The sequence below is a fragment of the Dipodomys merriami genome, unplaced genomic scaffold (genome assembly GCF_024711535.1).
Source record: "Dipodomys merriami isolate MVZ:Mamm:240054 unplaced genomic scaffold, mDipMer1.0.p SCAF_1091, whole genome shotgun sequence".
In the NCBI taxonomy this organism is placed as follows: domain Eukaryota; kingdom Metazoa; phylum Chordata; class Mammalia; order Rodentia; family Heteromyidae; genus Dipodomys; species Dipodomys merriami.
In genome coordinates, this window is record NW_027202373.1 from 88,466 (window position 1) to 110,443 (window position 21,978).

General features: G+C 56.3%; 1 protein-coding gene across 2 annotated transcripts in view; it reads left to right on the forward strand.

Annotated features, from left to right (window-relative positions):
- LOC138815410 (meteorin-like protein) overlaps positions 1–21,978 on the forward strand; it is a 38,784-nt gene that overhangs the window by 1,214 nt on the left and 15,592 nt on the right. Inside the window, exon 1 of one of the 2 annotated variants that reach the window (XM_070004803.1) lies at positions 21,276–21,461. The exons of the other annotated variant lie outside the window; for it this stretch is intronic. Within the exon in view, the coding sequence (XP_069860904.1) occupies positions 21,316–21,461 (146 nt within the window). The 5' untranslated portion in view covers positions 21,276–21,315. Of the gene's footprint in view, positions 1–21,275; positions 21,462–21,978 lie in introns of those variants that run through there. 2 annotated transcript variants of the gene reach the window in all.

Here is a 21,978-nt window from a genome sequence, read left to right on the forward strand (position 1 = left end):
TTTTTCTTAAATTCCATTGTATTTGCAAGGCGCAGACTACAAATTGAAAACCTTAGGCCAAGGCCCGAGTAACAAATAACTACTTATTTCAGACTGATGAAAACAATCTGAAAATCTTTTTTTCAAGAACCTCATGCCTTGGATATATCAAGAACTGTTACATTTAAATGCTTTAGTAAGAGTAGCTTGCTAGTTAACAGAATGCATCCCAGCTGGAGATAAGGGGTCAGAGATAAGGAACTGCAGCTGGTTTCTGGCCCTCCCACAGCAGGGGGTGTTTGGAATTGGGCCTGGCTGCTTGTGTCTTGCTTCCTGCACATCTCTTGAAGCCAGAAATTTCCTTTTCACACCTTCCCCTACACAACTTGGAATCTCCTTTTTGCAAACAGAATACCAGAAAGCACTAGAAATTCACAGTGATAGGAGGTGATGGGTTAAAAATCCAAGGGTGTGTGGGGCCTGGGGTCATTCTACTTAAGGTAGAGTCTTCTGGAAAGGCCAACCGAGAGACTTAGACTTGGCTTTCAGGACTGGCACAGCTCTGGTAAGGAACCAGGGGGATGAGGTGTATTCGGGTTTACTGGACTGAAACTGTGGAGTCTTAAGTCAGAAAAGAAAGATGTGATAAAGGACAAACAGTTGCATAGACACCCAAAGGGAAGTGACGCAAAACTCCAGAAGCTTTGGGAATATTGAGTGGGGAGCTTATTAATTTTTAATTGCCATTTGTGCAAATACTGGCAAAGAAAGCTGCATTCAGAGGACTCAGTGCCATCTGCCCATGGCCCACGGTAGGGAGGATCAGCACTGGGATCTGAATGTCACATCCCAAACCCATGTCCTGATGCTGGGGTTTAGGAGATGTTAGAGAGTGCTCAGGTCATAGTGTCTTACACTTAACAAGATCAGTGTAAGGCATGAGGGAGCCTCACCTGTCTTCTACCTTGTGAGGACATTCGGGAGGTCCCATCTGTGAGGAAGGTACGCACACCAGACACTGAATCTGCTGTGTCCTAATCTGGAACTCCCAGCCTCCAAACTGTGAGAACTTAAATCCATTTATAAATTATCTGAACTAAAGTAATTTGCTGTAGCAGCCCTAATGGACTAAGACACCATCTGTCTAAATTAAGAGCTACACCAAATGGTATTGCCACAGGAGGCAGACACTTGCTGAAGGCCCATGGTGTGTGTGTGTGTGTAGCACTCCTGGATTGGGAGTGAAAGTCTGACCTATACAGTGTCATCAAGGACTGAGTTCAAGCTTTAACGTGGAGCCATACGGATTCTTGTGACAATCTAAGCTCCAAAACTTCATGTGTCCTCAAGTTTGCAGTTGGGACAAATCTAAACAACTCTGACACAACTTCCCTGGGCAGTGGGTACTGCTTGGAGGTAATGAAGGCCTAGACCACAGGAGACTGCACATGCAGCCAGTTGATCCAGAGAACACACTAGTGGTTGAGGAGAAAACCAACGGGTGCACAAGGCAGCCTCTGCTGTTCTACATTGTGGTGGTGACTGGCTCTGGATTTAGGCCAATAGACCCAAGGTGGATGTAGTCCCATGAACTCTGTCCTAGCACACGCTCCTTCAGTCTAGACCTGGGAATTGCAGTGGCTACGAGGGACTCCTGTGGTGTGCACCTGACTTGGGGCCAGCCCCTTGGGTTTTGTGTGTGCCAAACCCTTTGCTGCTCACCTCCAGCCACAAGCATGGTGCTGGACCATCAGAGAAGGTGGGATTTGGAATAGCCCTTCAGGAGAACCCAGGTGGCAGGCCAGGCCTTATCCCCTGCTCTCCGAATGGTTTCCATTTATTCCTGAACATTGTCCTACCTCAGCCATTCTTTTAGGAGTGGCCACATCAACACTGAGGGACAGATCCTACTAGGGGCCCACCAGCCCATCTCATTTCTCTACACAGCCATTGTGGTAGGCAACTCTGACTCTGTGGCTGGCCTCTGGAAGAAGGACCCTCCCACTCAGCTCCTGGAAGCCACAGGCACTGGTTTGGACATGCAGCAGGTGTTCCTGGGGTTGTGGGCAGGAAGCTGAGTTACAGAGCCTGGACTGTAGGTGGTGACACTGCAGATCCCTAAAGTTTTGTCTCAGGACAGAATAATGGGGAAGCTCTGTGGCTCTCTGTAAGGATTAAGATGCTACCTAGCACCTTGCCCAAGGTGGCAACTGCCTACATTGTCAGAAATTCTGACAGGGACAAGAGACCCCACTGCCTAAGCATTTTCTTTTCTTTTTTGGGATCCTGTGGTGGGGCCTGAACTCTGGGCCTGGGTGCTGTCCCTCATCTCTTCGCTCAAGGCTAGCGCTCTACCACTTGAGCCACAGCACCACTTCCGGCTTTTTTCTTTTTGCTTATGTGGTTCTGAGGAATTGAACCCAGGGCCTCATGCATGCAAGGCAAGGTCTCTACCTCTGAGCCACCTTCCCAACCCCTGCCTAAGCATTTTCTAAATGTCAGGCACTTCATAAGTATTATCATCATTAAAGCTCTGCACAACCCAAATGACCTAAAGCCAGAGGCTGGACGCTTGCCCTGACTTGGGCAGGAAGGGATGAGGTTCCTGTTGCAGGAAGCATTTAATTAACAGTGAAGCCAGACATTTGGATCTCATGTGAGCATCAGCTTCGTGGAGAATGTTTGTCTTGGCCTGGATTCCCCATCAGGCCAGAAAACAGAGCCCAAGTCGGGTTTGCACATGGAATGCTGGTGTTCCAAGAGACTGAGGAAAGAGGGAGAGGGACAAGGAGCAGAGGCCAGGACCTGTGGGCTCTCCTGGCAGTATCCCCATTGAGGCCAGAGGCAGAGCCTTCCCCAGAATCCCAGGAAATCGTCCATCTTAGTAGGGAAGCAGGAAGTCACGGCTCTGTAGCCAGGTTGCCCTTTGGGTGGCAACATCCATAGGTGTCCTGATTCCTGGCCAGCTCAGTCGGCGGAGGTCACCCCCAGAACCAGGGTGGACAGGATGTGCTGGATGAGCCTGACACAGGGCGGGAAGAAGACGATAAAACCACAAGAACTTCCAGGAAAAAAATAATCAAACAAAATAAACCTCCATGTTGTATACATAGCACCAAAGGTTGCTCCAAGTCCGGGTGGATGGCAGGTCACATCAGGGCTGCACTGGGTTTAGCCCAGTGAGCCAAGCTGTCCGGTTGACTTAGGGCAGGAGCAGCTCTGGCTGAGTAACCTTTGGTACTCAATGAAATGTCACCCTGATTGTGAACAGAAAAATGTCTCAACGTTGGTTGTAATGGCAACTTTATGGGACTTACTGGCATGAGATGACATGTCCAAAAACATTCATGTGTGGGAGAAGGAGCTGAGACCAGTCCACATCTGAGAACGCAGATGGGGGCAAGAGGCTGGAAATACCAGGGGCAACTTGTATTCTCCAAGACCTGAAGAGAGAAGCCATAGAACTACTGATTTAGCTGCCAGAGTTTACTCTTGTGAGGAGTCCTGTGTCCATTCCTAGCAGGACTTCTCAGGGTGACTACACGGGCCTTCCCCAGCTGACTCTCAGCTTGCTGAAGAAAGACTAGTGGAGATAGAAGTGTCAGTATTGAGACAACTTCGGCCCAGCTTCAGCCACTATGATCCCAGGGCATGGCATGCCTGTTTATTGAAATGTTCCCTAACACCTCTGCACAGTAGCCTGGCTAGGAATAAAGCCGGTAGTGTAGCCTCTCAGCTCTGCATTGTCCTGTCCAGTACCCCTTTAGCCCAGCACAGCCACTGCACCCATATCAGCCTGCATCACCTGCACAAAATGGGGGCATCATTTGTTCCTTGAACAAGAGTTAAATCGGTACATGCAGGGGTACACCTGGTTACCATGCTGCTCATCCTAGCCATTACTGCCAGGCAAATGTAGATGGCGGGGTTCTTGCCAGTACAGCCACTAACACCCCCTTCAGCACTGGTTTCGACGTGGGCCTTTTTGACTTCTTGATGTCCATGATCAGTGGTATATTACACATTCTCATGCTGTTCTCAGTGTGTACATGTGACCACTGGATTGTTTGGATACAGTAGGTACCTACCTGATTCACCAAGCCAGGAGAAGGTAGATCAAACTAGACCATCAGATATTCCTGAGCATGCTCTGGGAAGGACCAACAGTGGGCCCCTCATCTCTGCTCCAAAAAGCCCTGGCCTAGAGCCATCTCCACACTGTAGGTTGTAAGCCACGAAGGTCACAGTGTCCACAGAAAAAAATTGGAGTATTCTCAGCAGGATACTGTGAGGAGCCTGACTTTATGCAGAGTTATAAAGTATTGGCTGTGGACTTGAGTTGCAGAATGCTAGGACACTGAGCCATGAGCCTCAAGAAATGCCCAGTCATGGATTAGTTTGCTGTGAGCCTTATTCTGGGCCGTGGATGTCAGTGTACTAGTAGTACTGTGTGCTATGACACTAGTTGTGAACCTGCGTGAACCCTGAATGACCGGGCTCTGTGCTGTGCACCTGTTTATGCAGAGTAGTGGATGTCCAGCCCAGGTCCTGGGACACAGCTCTGAGCCCAAGGCTGTCTCAAGCAGGAGAGCTCAGGCTCTGAGAGCTTGAGTCTAACCTGAGTGGTGCGGCACTACACTGAGTGCCTCTGGCTGTCTTGCATGTCCTCATGCAGTGTGTGCTGCACTGTGAATGGATAAAAGCACTTTTCTCTCAGTGGTTACCACCACAGCCTAGAGGCAAAGAGAGGGCTGTAGTTAAGACATTGTGTTGCAAGGTAGCTCTCCTACAGGGAGTTCTGGGAGCACAGAGGAGCCTCCTCATGGGATGGTGGCAGGGGTGGGGAAGCCCGGCTGGGGCTGAAGAATGCGTTTGTTACTGTGCACATGCAGAACCAAGACCCTGCATGGCCAAAGAGTGGTCGTGAGTCCCAGCTGTGCCCTCAGAGGGACCCATGATGCTATGAAGGACAAGTCACTGGGGAAGAACCTGCTCCTGCCTCTAGGTGCAGTGCCTCAGGACCTACTGGGATGAGGGTGGTCTGTGGAGCACCTGTAGCTGACTCTTGACCTGGGCACCTGCACTGTTCCCCCTACCTAGGCTTACCTAGGTAGCCTGGATAGCCCGTGGCCGAGCTAGTATGCGCACTGATGCTTGCAGGCTACGGTAAAACTCCACAGCCAGTTTGGCTCTCTGTAGAAACACTTCCTTTGTGTTCCAAAACCTTAGCAAACGTGTAGCAGGCCCTGTCTGATCTTTGTGGTTGGGGTTTGCTGTGGTGCTCACTGAACCTCAGGTCCTAGTTGTGAGGACTCAGCTCAGACACTTGCAAATGGAGGCACAATCCTTCAGCCCCTAGGCTCAAGACACCAGTGCGGTTGGAGTCAGTTTGCGTACCTGAGCCACCTTCCCTGTGCGCTGATGGTGTCTCCCAGTGTCCTACACCAGCAGCTACCCCTGAATCCCCCATCTGTTGCCAGCTCATACCTAAACACCCGCCATCTTACACCACCCCCTCCAGCCATAGTCATTTCATGCCCTGGGTCAGCTGGGCGTAGCCTCCCTGGGTATCCCTGAGTATTCCCGGGTATTCCTGCTTCTTTCCTCCCCTGTGCTTACAGTTTTCAGGGTTACCTTTCCAAAATGTGAATTAAATCCGTCTGTGAAACTTGGCACAGAGAGGCAGCATATCTGCCCCAACCCCATTGTGAGTTGATTCAGGCTACCTCTGACTCTGCTCCTCCAGCCTCTGCCCATTTGTCCCCTCTGCAGGAAGTCCTGCTCAGTGCCCCCAACACCATCGCTAAACTACTGTCTCTGTGGGGGCAGGGACAGGGTCTTCTTTGTGCACTGCCAAGTCCCTGTAGCTGGCAGAAACCAGTGATTATGTGAGCTGGTTGCTGATGAAGGGCCAAAATACTGGAGCCAGCACACATCATAGGCAGCAGGTTGGAAGACGGACATTGGAGCTAACGTCTTGGGCTAGCTTCTGGAAAAGCAGCAGCTGAGAACGCTCCTCACTCGGAGCAGTCATCTACAGCTTCACATTCAGGCAGTGGTGGCCCCATTCACACAGTCTGTGGCCACGAGGCAGGGTTCCTCAAACAAACATGTCAGGATAATCTACCTGTGTAACCAGACCTAGAAACTAAGACTGCATCTGCACTTACATCCAGCTAGAGACAAAAGGTATTATCAAGTATCTCAAAATATAGGAAATGTAATATACTCATATAATGTATCCCCTCTGTACACTTTTTACAATAAAAAACAAAAAAAATAGCTCAAAATGTCCAAAGTGCTTTTCAGATTTAATTCACGTTATGAGTATAGAAAAATGCTGCCCATGTCTGTCTATAAGCTGGCTTAGATTGCCTGGGTATTTTGATCAGCAGGGTTGATAAAAAATAATAGTCTTTGCTCTCCCAGCGTTTTCACTGTATAATTCTGTGGTCCATGGGGCTGCGGGTCGGTGCCCTTGCCCGGGCACCCATTCTCATACCATTATGCTGGGCAGCAGTGGCCACTAGGCAGTCCCATGTGGATGGGTTTCTGGCTTCTCCCAGCTCATGTTGTCTACTCCTGGAATCCACACTGGAGACTGGGAGCGGGGGGCTGTCCTCTCTGTCTGGACACATGGACTGTCAAGCTCTCTCAGATGGCCATGCACACTCACGCACAGCAGTACTGGTTGTCACTCCTGAAGAGGTGAAGTCAGTGCAAATTTAAAATGTTTCATAGTCTTCAAGGAATGAAACCAAACAAATAAGGCCGAGTTAATTTAAACAGGAAGCACAGCTGTGGCTCAAGGTAGAGCGAGCACTAGCCTAGAGAAAGCTCAGGGACAGGGCCTGTGCCCTGAGTTCAAGCCTCATGTGCACATGGAGACACGCGCGTACGTATGCGCGCGCGCACACACACACACACACACACACACACACACACACACACTTCAGATATGGGGATATCTCAGAACATGCCTGCCACTGTGCTTTGCAAATGAGAATGTATTAGAATAAGAGGTCGTAAGTAATAGGCAGCACTGGGCACTACCAGACTGGAAGAAAGGGCTGTCATTCCCTAAACCCTGTGGCTCCTGGAAGTCTGTCTCAGCCATTCAGCAAGCTACAAGTTTCAATCAACCACTAACAGATTTCTGTTCTCTGTCGACCGGTCTGGGTTTTCTGTGGCTACAGCTGAACACACTACAGCTTGGATGATGTATAAAGAAGTTATGTAGCACATGGTTCTGGAGGCTAGAAACCTGAGTGCGTCGCACCAGTATCTGGGAAGGCTATAACCTGGAAAGTATATCACATGTAGAGTATGCTATTAGCAAGGTTTGTTTTTTTAATCTGAATTTGTTTTTCCTTCTGAGATAGGATCTCATGTTGCCCAGGTAGGACTTGAGTGCCTAGGCTCAAATGACGCTTCTATCTCAGCCTCCCAAGTACCTGGTCCTACAAACACGAGGCAGCACAGCCAGTTCCTGCTGCGTATAAGCTTCTGATGACATCCTCGGACGACCTCGTGGAACCCTAATTACTCCAGAGGACCCACCTCCAAATAGCACCAACAGATGTATGGCTTTGGGGACACACCCAAACCACAGCACAACTCACACACTGGTTGAGGGACAGGTTTGCATTTTTCCTTAAAAAAAAATTGCCAGCACTGGTCAAAACCCTGGATGTGCTATAAACTCCATAGTAGTGTCTAGGAATTTAGGTTTCTTGGTATGAGGACCCCGGTTTTGTCTGTACTGGTGAGTCAGAGAGTTGCAAGATTTGGAGGATGCTGAGAGGGATCTTTGCAGATCTGAACAAATGAAGGGTTTCGTGAAAACCCACCCTCCAAGTGCCGACTTCAGCACAACAAATGGCAGTAGATACTGTTGGTGGAAAGTGTCATGGGGAATTCAGCTGGTGGAGCCTCGCGATCATGTTTCTGGGCCAAGCTGGCATGGGGCTCACATCTGGGAGTCATTCTGGGATATCATCCTGACGCAGGGTGCTGGAGGATGCACTAGTCAGGGCTTCCAGCCACTTGAGCCGTGGGAAGGTGGACAGGACATCACCAAGGAGGGAGTTCTGTCTCTGTTCTTGACACTTCTTGTTCCAGTGTGTTTCATCTGTGACCGGGATGGGTAAGCTCCCTGCCAGCCTGGTGAGCTCGGGCAGATCAGAGACTGAACTCCACCTTCTATGGGACTGTGGACCTGTTGACCAGCTCACCCAGGTTGACCTGGAACTTGCCTCGTTTTAGTACAGAAGATCTTAAATCCACAGAGCTCCTGGGTCTTGGGCAGTGAGCCCAGCAGCCAGCAAAGGACCTGGGCACAGTCTACACCAGGGGACATGGCACTGTCATGTCAGCATGGGGAGCGGGGCAGGCAGAACTGAGACCTAGCCACCCAAGGGGAGAACGAGGGCACAGCTGGTATTTGGGCCTAAGAGGTTCCTGGGCCAAAGGAAACATGATGTATATGCTGAGCTATTTGCTGTTTTTCTAGAGAAGCGGGATTTTTCCTGCCCAGCAGTGTTCCACCTCTCCATGGACTCTAGCCAGGTCTTCCTGTCCCATTTGAGCTGTACTCCCTAGAATTGATGCAGACGCCATCACCGAGGACTCGGGCCTGCAGGGTTCCACCTGCTTCAGATACTATTGCCAATATATATCGTATGTGTGCATATACAAAGAAAACATGTTTTCATCTCAGGCTTGGCCCAGGGTACCACATGCTAGAGGTTTCCATCTGAGTGTTCTTGGTTCTCGTCTACCCACCAATGGTGTATGGGTGTTCTTGCTCAGAGCCACTTGCTACCACAGCAAGAGGGGGAGACATGCTGCTAGGGATCCCTCATCTGGGCCACACACCATGGGCAGCCCTCGGGTGTGTGCCTGCAGGGTGAATTTTTGGACCAGTTTCCCTGCCAAGGAGGTGATGGGCTGGACCTGCATGCTTGAGCGCAGCACAGACTCACCTGTCTTCACCTCTGGCTTGTGTGCTGGAAACAGTGGATGACTGGGGTAGGATGCGCGGTCAGGTCTCTGCATCGGAAGGCCAGGCAGGGTTCTCTTGGAACCTGCTTCTCCTCCATACTGTGGTCACAGAGAGTCCATGGCATCCCTCCTCACCAGCCTCTCTGGTTGCATGGGGCTTGGGCCTAGGTGTGTGAGGCCTACTAGAAACTGGCTTCACACCTTCTATCTAGCCAGGTCTTGTTGCTGGAGGTTGTCACTTGAGTGAGGTCGGCTGAAGACTGGAGCCTCTTGCTTGGCCCAGCTAAGAAAAGTCTAACGTAGTTCTTTGGGGCATGAAGCGGGCTTAGGTCAGATTTAAAATGACAAGACACAGTAAACCCACAATGGAGGCATTTGTCCACAGGGTGGATCTGTATCTTGGAACCACAGAGGTTGGGAAAATCTCAGCTATTTTTGCCTTCTGAGGTTTAGTACTTCCTGCTTGGACCATTTTGGAAGTACAGGAAACACATGAGGTTTAGCTGAAGGAAAGAGCTTCCCGAAACCTGAGCCTGCCACGGGTATGAAACAGGCTGAAGTCCCTTCCACAGTAGCCGTGTTGAGGAGACCAGCAGGGCCCTCTTCACACAGAAGAGGCATCGTTCCCAGCTAGCCCTTTTCAGGAGGAAAGCTTTGCTAAAGTTTGCCTAAAACCAGATCTTAAAACGGGAACTGACCAGAGTTGCTTATGATGTGTGGAAATTATGTGTGCACAAGTAGAGAAAATAGGGAACAAATGCTGAGTAAAACCCACACAGTTGGCAATGTGTGGGGAAAACAGCCCCACAGAGCTCTCACCTTGACGGTCTTTAGCCCCATGACAAGGGCCACGACGTGTCACCCCAGGGAGGGCTCTGGTAGCCCTCCCCTCTCACAAGTGCTGTCATGCAGTCCTGCCCAGGGCTCTCTGAGCTGGACATTTCTGGGAAAGGATCAGACCCTGGCAACTACTCTTCCCTGGCACAAAGTTAACTCGGGTGCTAGAGTACTGGCGTACCGTCGGCCTGGAACCAGGCCCATAACCAGTCCTTCCTCCCACCGCCTGGCCCTCGAGCACACCAGTACCTGCCTGCACAGGCTTCTACGTGGCATCACGTGCTGCCATGCTGGTTTGCCCAGTGGCTCCTTCCCTGCCCTCCGAGGCAGGAAGGCCAGGGCTGGCCTTTCCCTCGGGTGGGCTGTGAGCACAGAACCTCCCAGGTCAGACTAGGGCACTTCCTCAGAGAGAATACTGCCGTGGGGCCCAAGCACGGGGAGAGACTCAGGGCCCCAGGGCCAGGTGAGACCAGCAGCACAGCTTCCTCATGGACATCACCCTGGGGGCTGAGCTGAGGCTGATAAGGCCTTGCTGGGCCCCAGGGACCAGGACACACCCTCTAGGGGAGGGGGGGGGGGACGGACACGGGGATACAGCTCCAAAGCCTTCTGGTAGAAAAAGTGAAGAGTCCCCAGAGGCGGGGTGAGACAGACCGTCCATTGATCCGCACCGCTTGACCACCTTCCTGAGGATAGTTTGGCCTTTAGGCTCCCAGTTCACTGGCTAAACTGATGGTGTAGGGTCCATGGGGCCCCAGAATCTGGAAGGGGACGATGAGATGTGCAGGCCTGGAAGGTGGCCAGGAAAATGACCTGTGGACATTTAGATGCTAGTCACTAGGAGATGGCAGCCGCCCTGCCCACCCTCACTTGATTCAAGGAAGTGAGGACAGACAACATTCCCAAGTACCCACAAGAGGACTTCCTGTAAATGTGGTACCTCTACACAGTGGGATTTTACACCTCCATTAGAAAGTACGTCATTTGCCGGGAAATGGATGGACCTCATGGTAAGTGGGGCAAGCCAAGCTCTGAGAGACAGACGGCACATGTTTGCTCTCATATGTGGAAGCTATGGAGGGCATAATAAATTATACAGGACTTCAGGCACTCACACAGTGAGACCGAAGGAGGATACTCTTAGGAGAGGATCACAAAGACTCAATGCCTGTATGCCTCTGAGCATATAAAAAAATATTTGTCAAAATGACCTCCAGGAAATGAAGACAGGGTTTCTTTCTTTGTTGCTGTATTTCCTTTCTTTTCTTTTTGTCATGTTTGTTCATTGGGACGGCACAGAAATGATGGGACAGAGGCTGAACAAAGGCAGCAGTGGTACTCACTAGACACTGGGAAATGACCTGTACAACTTGAGGGTAGGAACAGGAGGGAAAAACTGGGAGAGAGAAGGAAGGGATGACATTGTACAAAAAGAAAGTTACTCACTACCTGACTAATGGAACTGTAACCCCCTCTGCACCTCACCTTTATAATAACAAAAAACTAAGTTTGTAAGGGCACAACGGGGAGGCTTTCTGTTGGCACTGTTCTCTCCTTCCTCCACTGTGCTGCCAGCCAGCACCTTGCTGGGCTCTGTACCCCTGGGTCAGACCTGGACCCTGGCTCGTGAAACCATGCCATCCATCCTCCAACTTTGCAATGTGCTTTTTGAAACTGAGTTTGGAGTCCAGATCCTGCCCCATGAACCAGTACCAGCATGAAGCCCACTGGTGCTCCACAGAGAGCACTCTGTAAGTCGAAGGTGAATGAGAATCCTGTGGACCAAACCCCATAGGAACCCTAAACAGGCCCCGTGAGTGCAGCACAGGGAGGCCCAAGAAGACACCAGCCACAGGGCCAGCTGGGAAGTCATAGGAAAAGCCTCCTTTCTCCCCACACCTCCAGAAGGACTGTCCTCCCCTGTTATTGATAGGCATATTCCTGTTTCTAGTTAGGAAGTATACTCCAAAACATTTCAGATAAGCTGGGCGCTGGTGGCTCAGGCCTGTAATCATAGCTACTCAGGAGGCTGATATCTGAGGATCATGGTTCAAAGCCAGCCTGCGCAGGAAACTCTGTGAGACTCTTATCTCCAATAAGCCACCAGAAAACCAGAACTGGCGCTGTGGCTCAAGTGGTAGAGCACTAGCCTTGAGCTGAAGAGCTGAGGGACAGCGCCCAGGCCCAGAGTTCAAGCTCCACAGCTGGGGAAAAAAAAAAACATTTCAGATAAAGCTCCAGACTCAAATCCTAATATCTCTACTTGTTTTCTTGAGCAGGAGGGAGAGTACCAGACTCAACAGGTATACAGGATGTGGGCGGGGGGGGGGGGGGGAGCTTGACAGGCTGAGGATAAAGAGACTCCATCCAGCAAGTAGTGAGGAAATGGCTGGCCCTAGCAGCTTAGCTTCAGCCTGGGGTGATGGGCCAGGGCTCTGGGGTTATGGCTGGGCAGTGGAGACGTTGGGAGCCGAGGGCATCTGTGCTCCAAGTGCCGCAGACAAATGGAAATCTCACCTTGCTGCTGGGCAGTAGTTGAGTCCTCCATTTGCCCTGGAGCTGCTCTCTGACCTCATCAGCCCACCAGGTCCCACGCGACTCCCCAGTGGTGGGCATTCTTGGGGTCCTGCATGCTCCTCACTTGTCAGCAGTGCCCAGGCCTGATCGTAGGCAGGGCCCCGGCTGGAGTTGCCTTTCCCTTCAGAACCTGGATAATCAGTCTTTCTCCTTTATCTCCCCTTCTTTTGAACTTTGTTTCCTGCCACACAGTAAAGCCTAACCATTGCAGAAAAATTGAGGGGCCCGTAGGTTGCATCACGTATAAGCCACGGGTCAGTCTTTGGGAAGACGGACTGGTTGTTAAGCACTGGTGTCAGAATGTGTAGTTCTGTTCTGGCTGGCATGGCCTCATCGTTTTCCTCCTCCTGTGGCACTGTGGCATATGCTGCCCTTCCCCAGTCTCCACCAGGAGCCCTGCAGGTGTGTGCCCATCAATGCTGGCTGCAGGGAGGCTCAACACTGGGGTCTAGGCCCGAAGGCCTTTGGCCAGGGTCCAGCTCCTGCCTAGCCTGGGCCAGGCAGAACATCTGTGGAGGACCCAGTCTGGTGAGGGAACAGGGCACTGGGTGGGTATGAGGAGTAGAGGGCTGGGGTCTGTAATGGCTCCGTTGACTCGGCTTGGTTGTCTTTATTTTGTCTGTTTTTTGCAATACTGGGGTTTGAACTCAGGGCCTTGTGCTCGCTAGGCAGGCCCCCACACCTTTCTTGTACTGGTCACTTTTGAGATAAGGTGTTGCTTCCAGGATCTGTGTTTTTTAGGTGTCTTCCTGTCTCAGTCACTGTGGGGTGACGGGTGTGAGCCACCTTGCCCAGACATCAGGTGAGGAGGGTCTCATGGACTCCCACACCACCTGACCCCACCCTCCCAAGCGGCTAGGATTCCAGGCGTCAGACCTCAGCAGCAGCCTCTCCTGTGCCTGTCCTGAGTCTGAACTAAGAGCTGAGTGCTTAGTCCACGATCCTCAGACAAAGGGGCGTCTTTGTGCTCTCGCTTCCAGAAGGTTCTGTGGGACACAGCGCTGGCTTTGGGGAGAGCAGGGGAGAGCTGGGGTGTGACTTGGACGCCTTTTCTAGGGCCACGTCTCAGGGGCCTCATCACCTGCCCTCTGCCCTGAGGTCCCCTTGTCTCTAGAGAGGGGGGAGGCTGAGGAGAAGCCCCATCCCGAGGGTCAGCCTGAGCTCCCCTCCCCGAGACCTTCGGCATACACACCGGTGACGTGGCTACGGGGCTGGGGACACGCTGAGCCTCCCTGTCCTCTGTGCTCTGGTTTGGGGTGAAACTGTCCAGGGGACCCCTGGGGAAGTGGGTGCGAGGCGCCTGCCTTCTCCCGGTCTCAGCATACTTATCGAGGGCCTGTCCTCAGGGCACCCTCTTCTTGGCTCTCTTTCCCCAGGGATGCGGGCCTGCTGTCAGTCCTCCAGGTGGGGGAGACCTTGAGCCGCCCTGGCCTGGGCTGGCCTCTTCCCCAGGACAGACCGGATGGGCTGATGACATGGGTGGGGACAGACCTCACTGACAGGTTCTCCGTGGAAGGTGTTTACAGCTGCCACCTCTGGCCTGAGTCACCAGTGCTCAGGCTTGCCTCTGTCTGCTGTGGAGCGCCCATCCAGTTCCTTTCAGCCGATCCACACCCACAGAATGGAGGAGGGAGGTGGCGTCAAGGCCCTCCTCTGTGTATGGGCAGCTTCCTGGCTGTGCTCCAGGCAGATGACTGCTCAGTTGCAGGGTTCAGGCTCCCTGAAATGACTGGCCCAGAGGGCTCTGGCTCTGTCCAGTGAGGGCACTGAGCTGTAGAGACCCTCGTGGCCTTATTCAGGATAGTGCTAGGCACAGAGACCAACATCCCCGGCTACCCATAGTCTCTGCTGTGTCTAGGAGGTATCTTCCTCTGCATAGAACCAAAGACTAGGGGGGCTGGGAAGGTGGCTCAGTGGTAGAGCGCTTGCCTTGCATGCCTGAGGCCCTGGGTTCGATTCCTCAGCACCACATAAGCAAAAAGAAAAAAGCCGGAAGTGGCGCTGTGGCTCAAGTGGTAGAGCGTTAGTCTTGAGCTGAAGAGCTGAGGGACAGCGCCCAGGCCCAGAGTTCAGGCCCCACGACCGGACCCCCCCTCCCCAAAAAAAGAACCAAAGACTAGGGTTGGCAGGAGTCTTCCTCGTATCTAGACACTTGCAGGAAATTAGGGGCTTCTGCCTGGCAGTGATCGCCAGTCCTCCATCTGGACCCAGGTGGGTCCCGGCAGCACTGGCTTCCAGGATACAGATACAGTCACTGCCTCCCCTTGGGCCAGCACCTGTTCGGGATGGTCCGAGGCCAGACATAAGGCCCCATGCCCCTGTAAACCCTTGGGGACTGCTGCCCTCTCACTGATCAGCTGATTAAGAGCAGATGGAGACTCCCAGATGGCCCAGTGCCCACACTGAGAACATGAGCCACAGAACACACTTTCCCACACTGATGGTGGCATCTCTGTGTGGCTCCTTGTCTGTGGCGTGCGCTGTTAGATCAAGATACATCACTCTTGTAGACACGGTTCTTGCCCAGTGTTTAGGACCAAAGAGTCATAAACTTCACAGCCCCTAAGTGGCTTGGGGAAAATATCTGTGTCTACTCAAGCAAATTCACCGACCGCAGCCCTTATTACCTGTGAGATGAGAATGTACAAGGTTCTGATATTTCAGGCACACACCTAGGGCATCTGGCAGGAGACAGTCCTGTTCCCTAGGAGAGTGGGAGGCTCGTTCCTTCTGGACTCGTCGGCTGTGTTCCTCCACCGCAGTGAGAGAGCTGGACCCCTGCCTGGTGTCTTGCCAGGCCAGCCGGAAATACCTCGGCTCTGTCTCTGCCTTCCAGCGGCCTCACCACACTCCACTCTGTTCCCTGGGCTCACTTCTTGCTGCCTTCCTCTGCTTACCAATATTCTTAGCTTTTCCAGGGCCAGGTGCCCATGAGCATCCTTGGGAAGGGAACTTATCCTCAGTTCCAGCCCCAGCGCTCAACTTCTCTACATGTCTGGCTAGGGCAGAACTTTCTAGCTTCCAACTTTACCACTGGCCTCTGGATTGTGTCATCAGCTGGTTCAGGACAGTGATCCTGATGCCCAGGGACTGGGCGCATGGATGGCCGAGCACTCCTCCATGCGGTCCTGGTCCCGGCCTCTGTGTGTGCCTGGCAGGCCGTATCTAGGGTCCACTTGCCTGTCGAGCTGCTGCCTCCACATGTGCTATCACCTTCTGCCGTCGCTACCCCTCCTTAATTGTGGCAGATGCTTGGCCAGGAGGAGGAAGGGGCCAAGTGTGGGATTGGTGAAGCAGCGGCCACACACCACAGCGATGACAGGGATAATACCACTTGAACTGCCCAGACTACAGAGACGCCACAGAGTGTGCACTCCAAGGGTGCACGCCGGTCAGAGCAGGCCTGAAGTCTGATCTGGGGCCATGACAGGGCCTGAGGCTCAGGCTCATGACTTGAGGAGCTTTTTGGTCAGCTGCTCCAGCTGCAACTCTCTCCCCCTTTTCTCTGACTCAGACAGCAAAACATGCTGGCAAATGAGGTTAGGGAGGAGCTAGGTGAAGAATTACACATTGAAGGTTACTGGGTTGAAGCTGGCTGGGCTTCCATGAGCTGTTTCATGTCATAATTACACGTTACTGTAGTTGCTAAATGTTAAATTACAAGCGTTGGCTCTGGGTGCATCATCTGACCACGGTCCTGATAAACACGTCCCTGTGAGAAGGTCAACAAGTGGCCTGGAAGGGGACCACTGGAGTGACAGAGGACTGGGGGTCAGGGCTGAGCAAGACAGTAGGATGGGTGTCCTCACACGGATGCCAAGGGAAAGCAAGAGCCGCGGCCGGCAGGCCTTCTCATGGTTTAAAAATGCGAAGAAGGAAACTACTGTCCTCATTTGGGAGAAACTCCGCATTTTTGTGGACAAGCCTAAGGGAGCACAGTGATTGATGCTCAGTGAGCAGCTTCAGATGACTGCCACTTTGGATGACAGAAGAGCCGTCAGTATACCTTCCAAGCCTCAAGACAACAGAACCTACAAGCACTTGCCATCTGTTGGGCTGTGCCTGTGAATCAAGGTCTCATTGCTGTTGGGGGACATGTGAGCACCCATGAGTGTGGAGAAATAGCCGGATGGAACTTTGAGAGATCTCCAATTACTAGCTCCCATCTGAGAATAAGGTGTAGTACCTCGATATGGAGAATTCCGTATCACTTGGGAATTGAGAGCTGCTCTTCTGTAGGTAGCTGAAGTTTAGAAATAGACCCCCAACCCCACAGCCTGTGGGATCCAGACATCTGAGCCCTACCGCCCACCGCCCACAGGGCTTATGTGTACCTTAGTATACAGAAAGTCTTCAAGAGGTTTATTTCCCTAGGCTTAGCCCCCCTGAAATGTGCCAGCCTGCAGTTCAGACACACATACAGATCAGACAGACAGACAGGCAGGCACACATACCCACACCCTTCCCTCCCCCTCCCCCACAGCTTGAAGATGCCACTCTGATCCCTAAATGTGGAAGTTCATGTCTTGACATCTCTGTCTTGGACTTGGCCGGGCACAGGTCAGGGTATGCAGCGGGAATTATCCTACCCTCTTCAGGAGGGGACTAACTGTGGCAGGTGAATCTGTTCATGGAGGTAATAGCTTGACATGCAGCTAGACGCTAGATAGGGCTGTCAGACGTGCAGAGAGCCAGCAGCATGAGTGTAGGGGTGAGCAGTAACTGTCCACCCAGAGCCCTATGGGGAAATGCTGCAGATCTCTGTCCAGGAGGTGTTGAGTGAACGGATGGATGAAGAAGGTGTGGAGCTGAGGGACTGGCCCCAGCTTTGGGCCATGGACTTTACTGGTTTGGTGTGGGTGGCAAGTGACTCAGGCAACATGGAGAAGGGCACAAATGCAGGATCCAGTGCCCACTTGACTCAAAGCCCTGTGGCCATTCTGAGCCATGCCTCAACTCAGACTCACATGGGCCTCCTCTGTGGTAGCGAGGACACACTTGGGATGAGTGTGGGGATCTGCTGTTAACACCACTGAGCCTGGTTATGGGACTCCGGCAAGATAATCACTAGACGGGAAAGTTCCTGATCCTGCCCCCAGATTCCCTGATAGAGAGAATGGAACTCTTCCATTCTGCCACCCAGCCACAGCATTCTGATGGGCCATGGTGGAGAAGGAACACCAACCCTTTGCCAATGTCGTGAGGATCACTGTGAACTCATGTTTCCCACAGTGGGGTGAGAGGTACGATGGGACTCCTTCCCAGGGTTAGCCTGTGGAACGCTGCTTGGGAATTGGCTTCTCAGCTATCCTTAGACTCCATTCTCAAGCAACTTCCCACAGGGACCTCCGGAGAGCTCAGACTGGGGCTGGCTAGACCCATGTGGGTTCAGGGTCATTTCACCAGGATCCTGGAGTTGAAGGGGACAGTGGCTGGTGGGCACCCTCAGACCCACCTTATCCTTCTTCTCCAGGAGCCTGACATCACTGGCCATGAGCCCCATCTGTGGGAACATCTCCTTGGCCAAGGGCTTTGCTGGACCAGAAGTATCAGGATGTGCAGCCTTCCCAGGAGCCAGAGGGTGCAGGATCCCAGGGCCGGGTCCGAGAACCAGTTCTGCTGCTGTCCCACCCCATGCTGCTAAAGGCTCAGCAAGATGGAATCTGGAAATTCTTGCTTTAGGGACCCTATAGGAGGATCCTATGTCCTGGACGCAGGGCTTCCCTCCCAGTGCCCCATAAGATTCTTCCAAGAACTGTTCCCAGGCAAGCATTTGTTCTTATCCAGATTATTTTTTGTTTTAAAAAAATTAGTATATTTTTATGTTACAGAAAAACGGAGCAAATGGTAGAGAGAACTCATCAATACCTACCTTTGCCTTCCACACCAGGTGTCCTGTGATTATCATGCTGCATTACTGTGTAGGTCTGACAATAAATACTATCAAGGCCAATGTCTACATTCTGGTTCAGTCTTGTACTACGTGCTCCATGGTTTTCACAGATGCTCACAGGCTTGTATTCTATCCATCCATCGTCTCAGGATAAGGACAGCCCACTGAGTACCCCACCAAATCACAGAGCCCCATCCTGGGACTGTGACCAGCCGTCTCTGATGAGCTGGCTGATCTGCATGAAAACAGCGCACCCAGACGGCCCTGGGTAACAGACACTGCTGACAGAGTGGCTGCAAATGTGCAACCAGCAGGTATTTTTCTTCGGTGGCCCAGTGGCTCCCCTAGGCTCTCTTTCACACCCCTACCCGGTGGAGGGCTGGTCTAGTGCCAAGGTGGGGGGGAGGTGGGCTGGGGGGGAGTGGCTCCCTGGAGAGAGCCTGGAGCTTCAAACCTGGCTGGACCCGGGCGGTGTCACCGTGTGTTCCAGGCAGGAGCCCAGCTCCAGCGCTTTCCACTGGCAGGCTGGCCTGGTCAGTTCCAGGTGATGGAGTGGTGTCCTTGGGGCTCCCGCTTTCCCCCTCAGCATCCCACAGGGGCCCAGAGGTGCATGCTGTCATCCCTCTCCCAGCTCCGGGGGCACAGCCATCAGCCCCCAGCCGACTCCGGGTCTCACCCGAGGCGGTACCAGGCTCCCTAACCATCTGCGCGCTGGAAATGCCTCCTCCCTGGAAAAGGGACCGCAGGCTCATCGCGGGCTATGTAGGGGTCCCGAGCTCAGGCTAGCAGAAAGGAACCCCCTCCTCCCCGCCCCGCCCTCCTCCCCACCTCCCCTTGCCCCTCCTCCCCTTGCCCCTCCTCCCCTTGCCCCTCCTCCCCGCCCCTCCTCACCACTCTCCCTCCCCCTCCCCACCTCCCCTCCTCACCACTCTCCCTCCCCCTCCCCACCTCCCCTCCTCACCACTCTCCCTCCCCCTCCCCACCTCCCCTCCTCACCACTCTCCCTCCCCCTCCCCACCTCCCCTCCTCACCACTCTCCCTCCCCCTCCCCACCTCCCCTCCTCACCACTCTCCCTCCCCCTCCCCACCTCCCCTCCTCACCACTCTCCCTCCCCCTCCCCACCTCCCCTCCTCACCACTCTCCCTCCCCCTCCCCACCTACCCTTCCCCTCCTCCCTGCCCCTCCTCACTCCACCTCCCCCTCCCACTCCCCACCTCCCCTTCCCCCTCCCCACCTCCCCTCCTCACCACTCCCCCTCCCCCTCCCCACCTACCCTTCCCCTCCCCGCCCCTCCTCACTCCACCTCCCCTTCCCCCTCCTCCCCTCCCCTCCTCACCACTCCCCCTCCCCACCTCCCCTTCCCCCTCCTCCCCACTCCCCCTCCCCCTCCCCACCTCCCCTTCCCCCTCCTCCCCTCCTCACCACTCCCCCTCCCCACCTCCCCTTCCCCCTCCTTCCCTCCCCTCCTCACCACTCCCCCTCCCCCTCCCCACCTACCCTTCCCCTCCTCCCCGCCCCTCCCCCTCCCCACCTCCCCTTCCCCCTCCTCCCCTCCTCCCCACTCCCCCTCCCCCTCCCCACCTACCCTTCCCCTCCTCCCCGCCCCTCCTCACTCCACCTCCCCTTCCCCTCCTCCCCTCCCCTCCTCCCCACTCCCCTCCCCACCTCCCCTTCCCCTCCTCCCCTCCTCCCCACTCCCCCTCCCCACCTCCCCTTCCCCCTCCTTCCCTCCCCTCCTCACCACTCCCCCTCCCCCTCCCCACCTCCCCTTCCCCCTCCCCACCTCCCCTCCTCACCACTCCCCCTCCCCCTCCCCACCTCCCCTTCCCCTCCCCACCTCCCCTCCTCACCACTCCCCCTCCCCCTCCCCACCTCCCCTTCCCCCTCCCCACCTCCCCTCCTCACCACTCCCCCTCCCCCTCCCCACCTCCCCTTTCCCCTCCTTCCCTCCCCTCCTCACCCCTCCCCCTCCCCACCTACCCTTCCCCCTCTCCCTTCTCCTCCCCTCCCCCCCTCCCCCTCTCTTCCTCCTCCCCTCCTCTCCTCCCTCTCCTCCCTCTCCCCACCTCTCCCCACCTCTCCTTCCCCTCCTCCTTCCTCCCCCTCCCCACCCTCCCCCTCCCCTCGGCCGGCCCGGGGCCCTCGAGGGACTGGGCCCGGGTGCGAGCCCATGTGCCAAGTCCGCCGTCGGCCCTGCGGGGGTCCGGGGCAGGGCGGCACTCCGGACCAGGACCGGCAGCTCGGGTGCGGGTGCGGAGGCTGGTGGGCGGGGACGGGGCGGGGCAGCTCGGGTGCGGGTGCGGAGGCTGGTGGGCGGGGACGGAGCGGGGCAGCTCGGGTGCGGGTGCGGAGGCTGGCCCGGGCGGGACGGGGCGGGGCAGCTCGGGTGCGGGTGCGGAGGCTGGGCCCCGGGCGGGACGGGGCGGGGCAGCTCGGGGTGCGGGTGCGGAGGCTGGGGCCCCGGGGGGACGGTGCAGGGTCAGAGGGCGGGGCTAAGAGAGGCGCCAGGGCGGGGGCGGGGCCCGGCGCGGGGGCGGGCCCTGGTAGCCGACAGGGGCGTGGCTCAGCTCGGGGGCGTGGCTCAGCTCGGGGGCGGGGCTCAGCTCGGGGGCGGGGCTCAGCTCGGGGGCGGGGGCCCCGTCGGGGGCCGGGTCCTGGCAGCCTGCAGGGGCGGGGCTCGGCTCGGGGGCGGGGCTCGGCTCGGGGGCGGGGCTCGGCTCGGGGGCGGGGCTCGGCTCGGGGGCGGGGCTCGGCTCGGGGCGGGGCGGTCGCCCCGGGCCCGCCTCCCAGCTGAGCGGGGACCGCGGACCCGCGACTCGCCAGCTCAGAGCTTCCAGCGGCTGAGGCGGCGGCGGCGGTCGTCGCACTTTCGCGGCGGCTCCTGAGGCTCCGGCGCCGGGGATGGGGCGGGCGGCCGCGCGGGGACCGCGGGGAGTGCGCGACGTGACCGGCCTGCGAGCGGAGCCCGCCCGTCGGGTCCGGGACTGCTCGGCGGCCGCGGGCCGCGGGCTGAACGCGCCGGAGCATGCGGGGCGCGGTGCGGGCGCCCGGGGGCCACGCCGCCCCCGGCCAGCCCCCGTCCCCGCCGCTGCCGCGGCTGCTGCTGCTGCTGGCGCTGCTGCGCGGCGCGGGGGCGCAGTACTCCAGCGACCGGTGCGGCTGGAAGGGGAGGTGACGTGCGCGGCGGCGGGGCGGCGGGGCCGGGGCGGCGGGGCCGGGGCGGCGGGGCGGCGGGGCGGCGGGGCGGCGGGGCGGCGGGGCCGGGGCGGCGGGGCGGCGGGGCGGCGGGGGCCGGGGCGGCGGGGCGGCGGGGCGGCGGGGCGGCGGGGCGGCGGGGCCGGGGCGGCGGGGGCGGCGGGGCGGCGGGGCCGGGGCGGCGGGGCGGCGGGGCCGGGGCGGCGGAGCCGGGGCGGCGGGGCGGCGGGGCGGCGGGGCGGCGGGGCCGGGGCGGCGGGGCGGCGGGGCCGGGGCGGCGGGGCGGCGGGGCCGGGGCGGCGGGGCGGCGGGGCGGCGGGGCCGGGGCGGCGGGGCGGCGGGGCCGGGGCGGCGGAGCCGGGGCGGCGGGGCGGCGGGGCGGCGGGGCGGCGGGGCCGGGGCGGCGGGGCCGGGGCGGCGGCGGCGGGGGCCGGGGCGGCGGGGCCGGGCCGGCGGGGCCGGGGCGGCGGGGCGGCGGGGCGGCGGGCGGCGG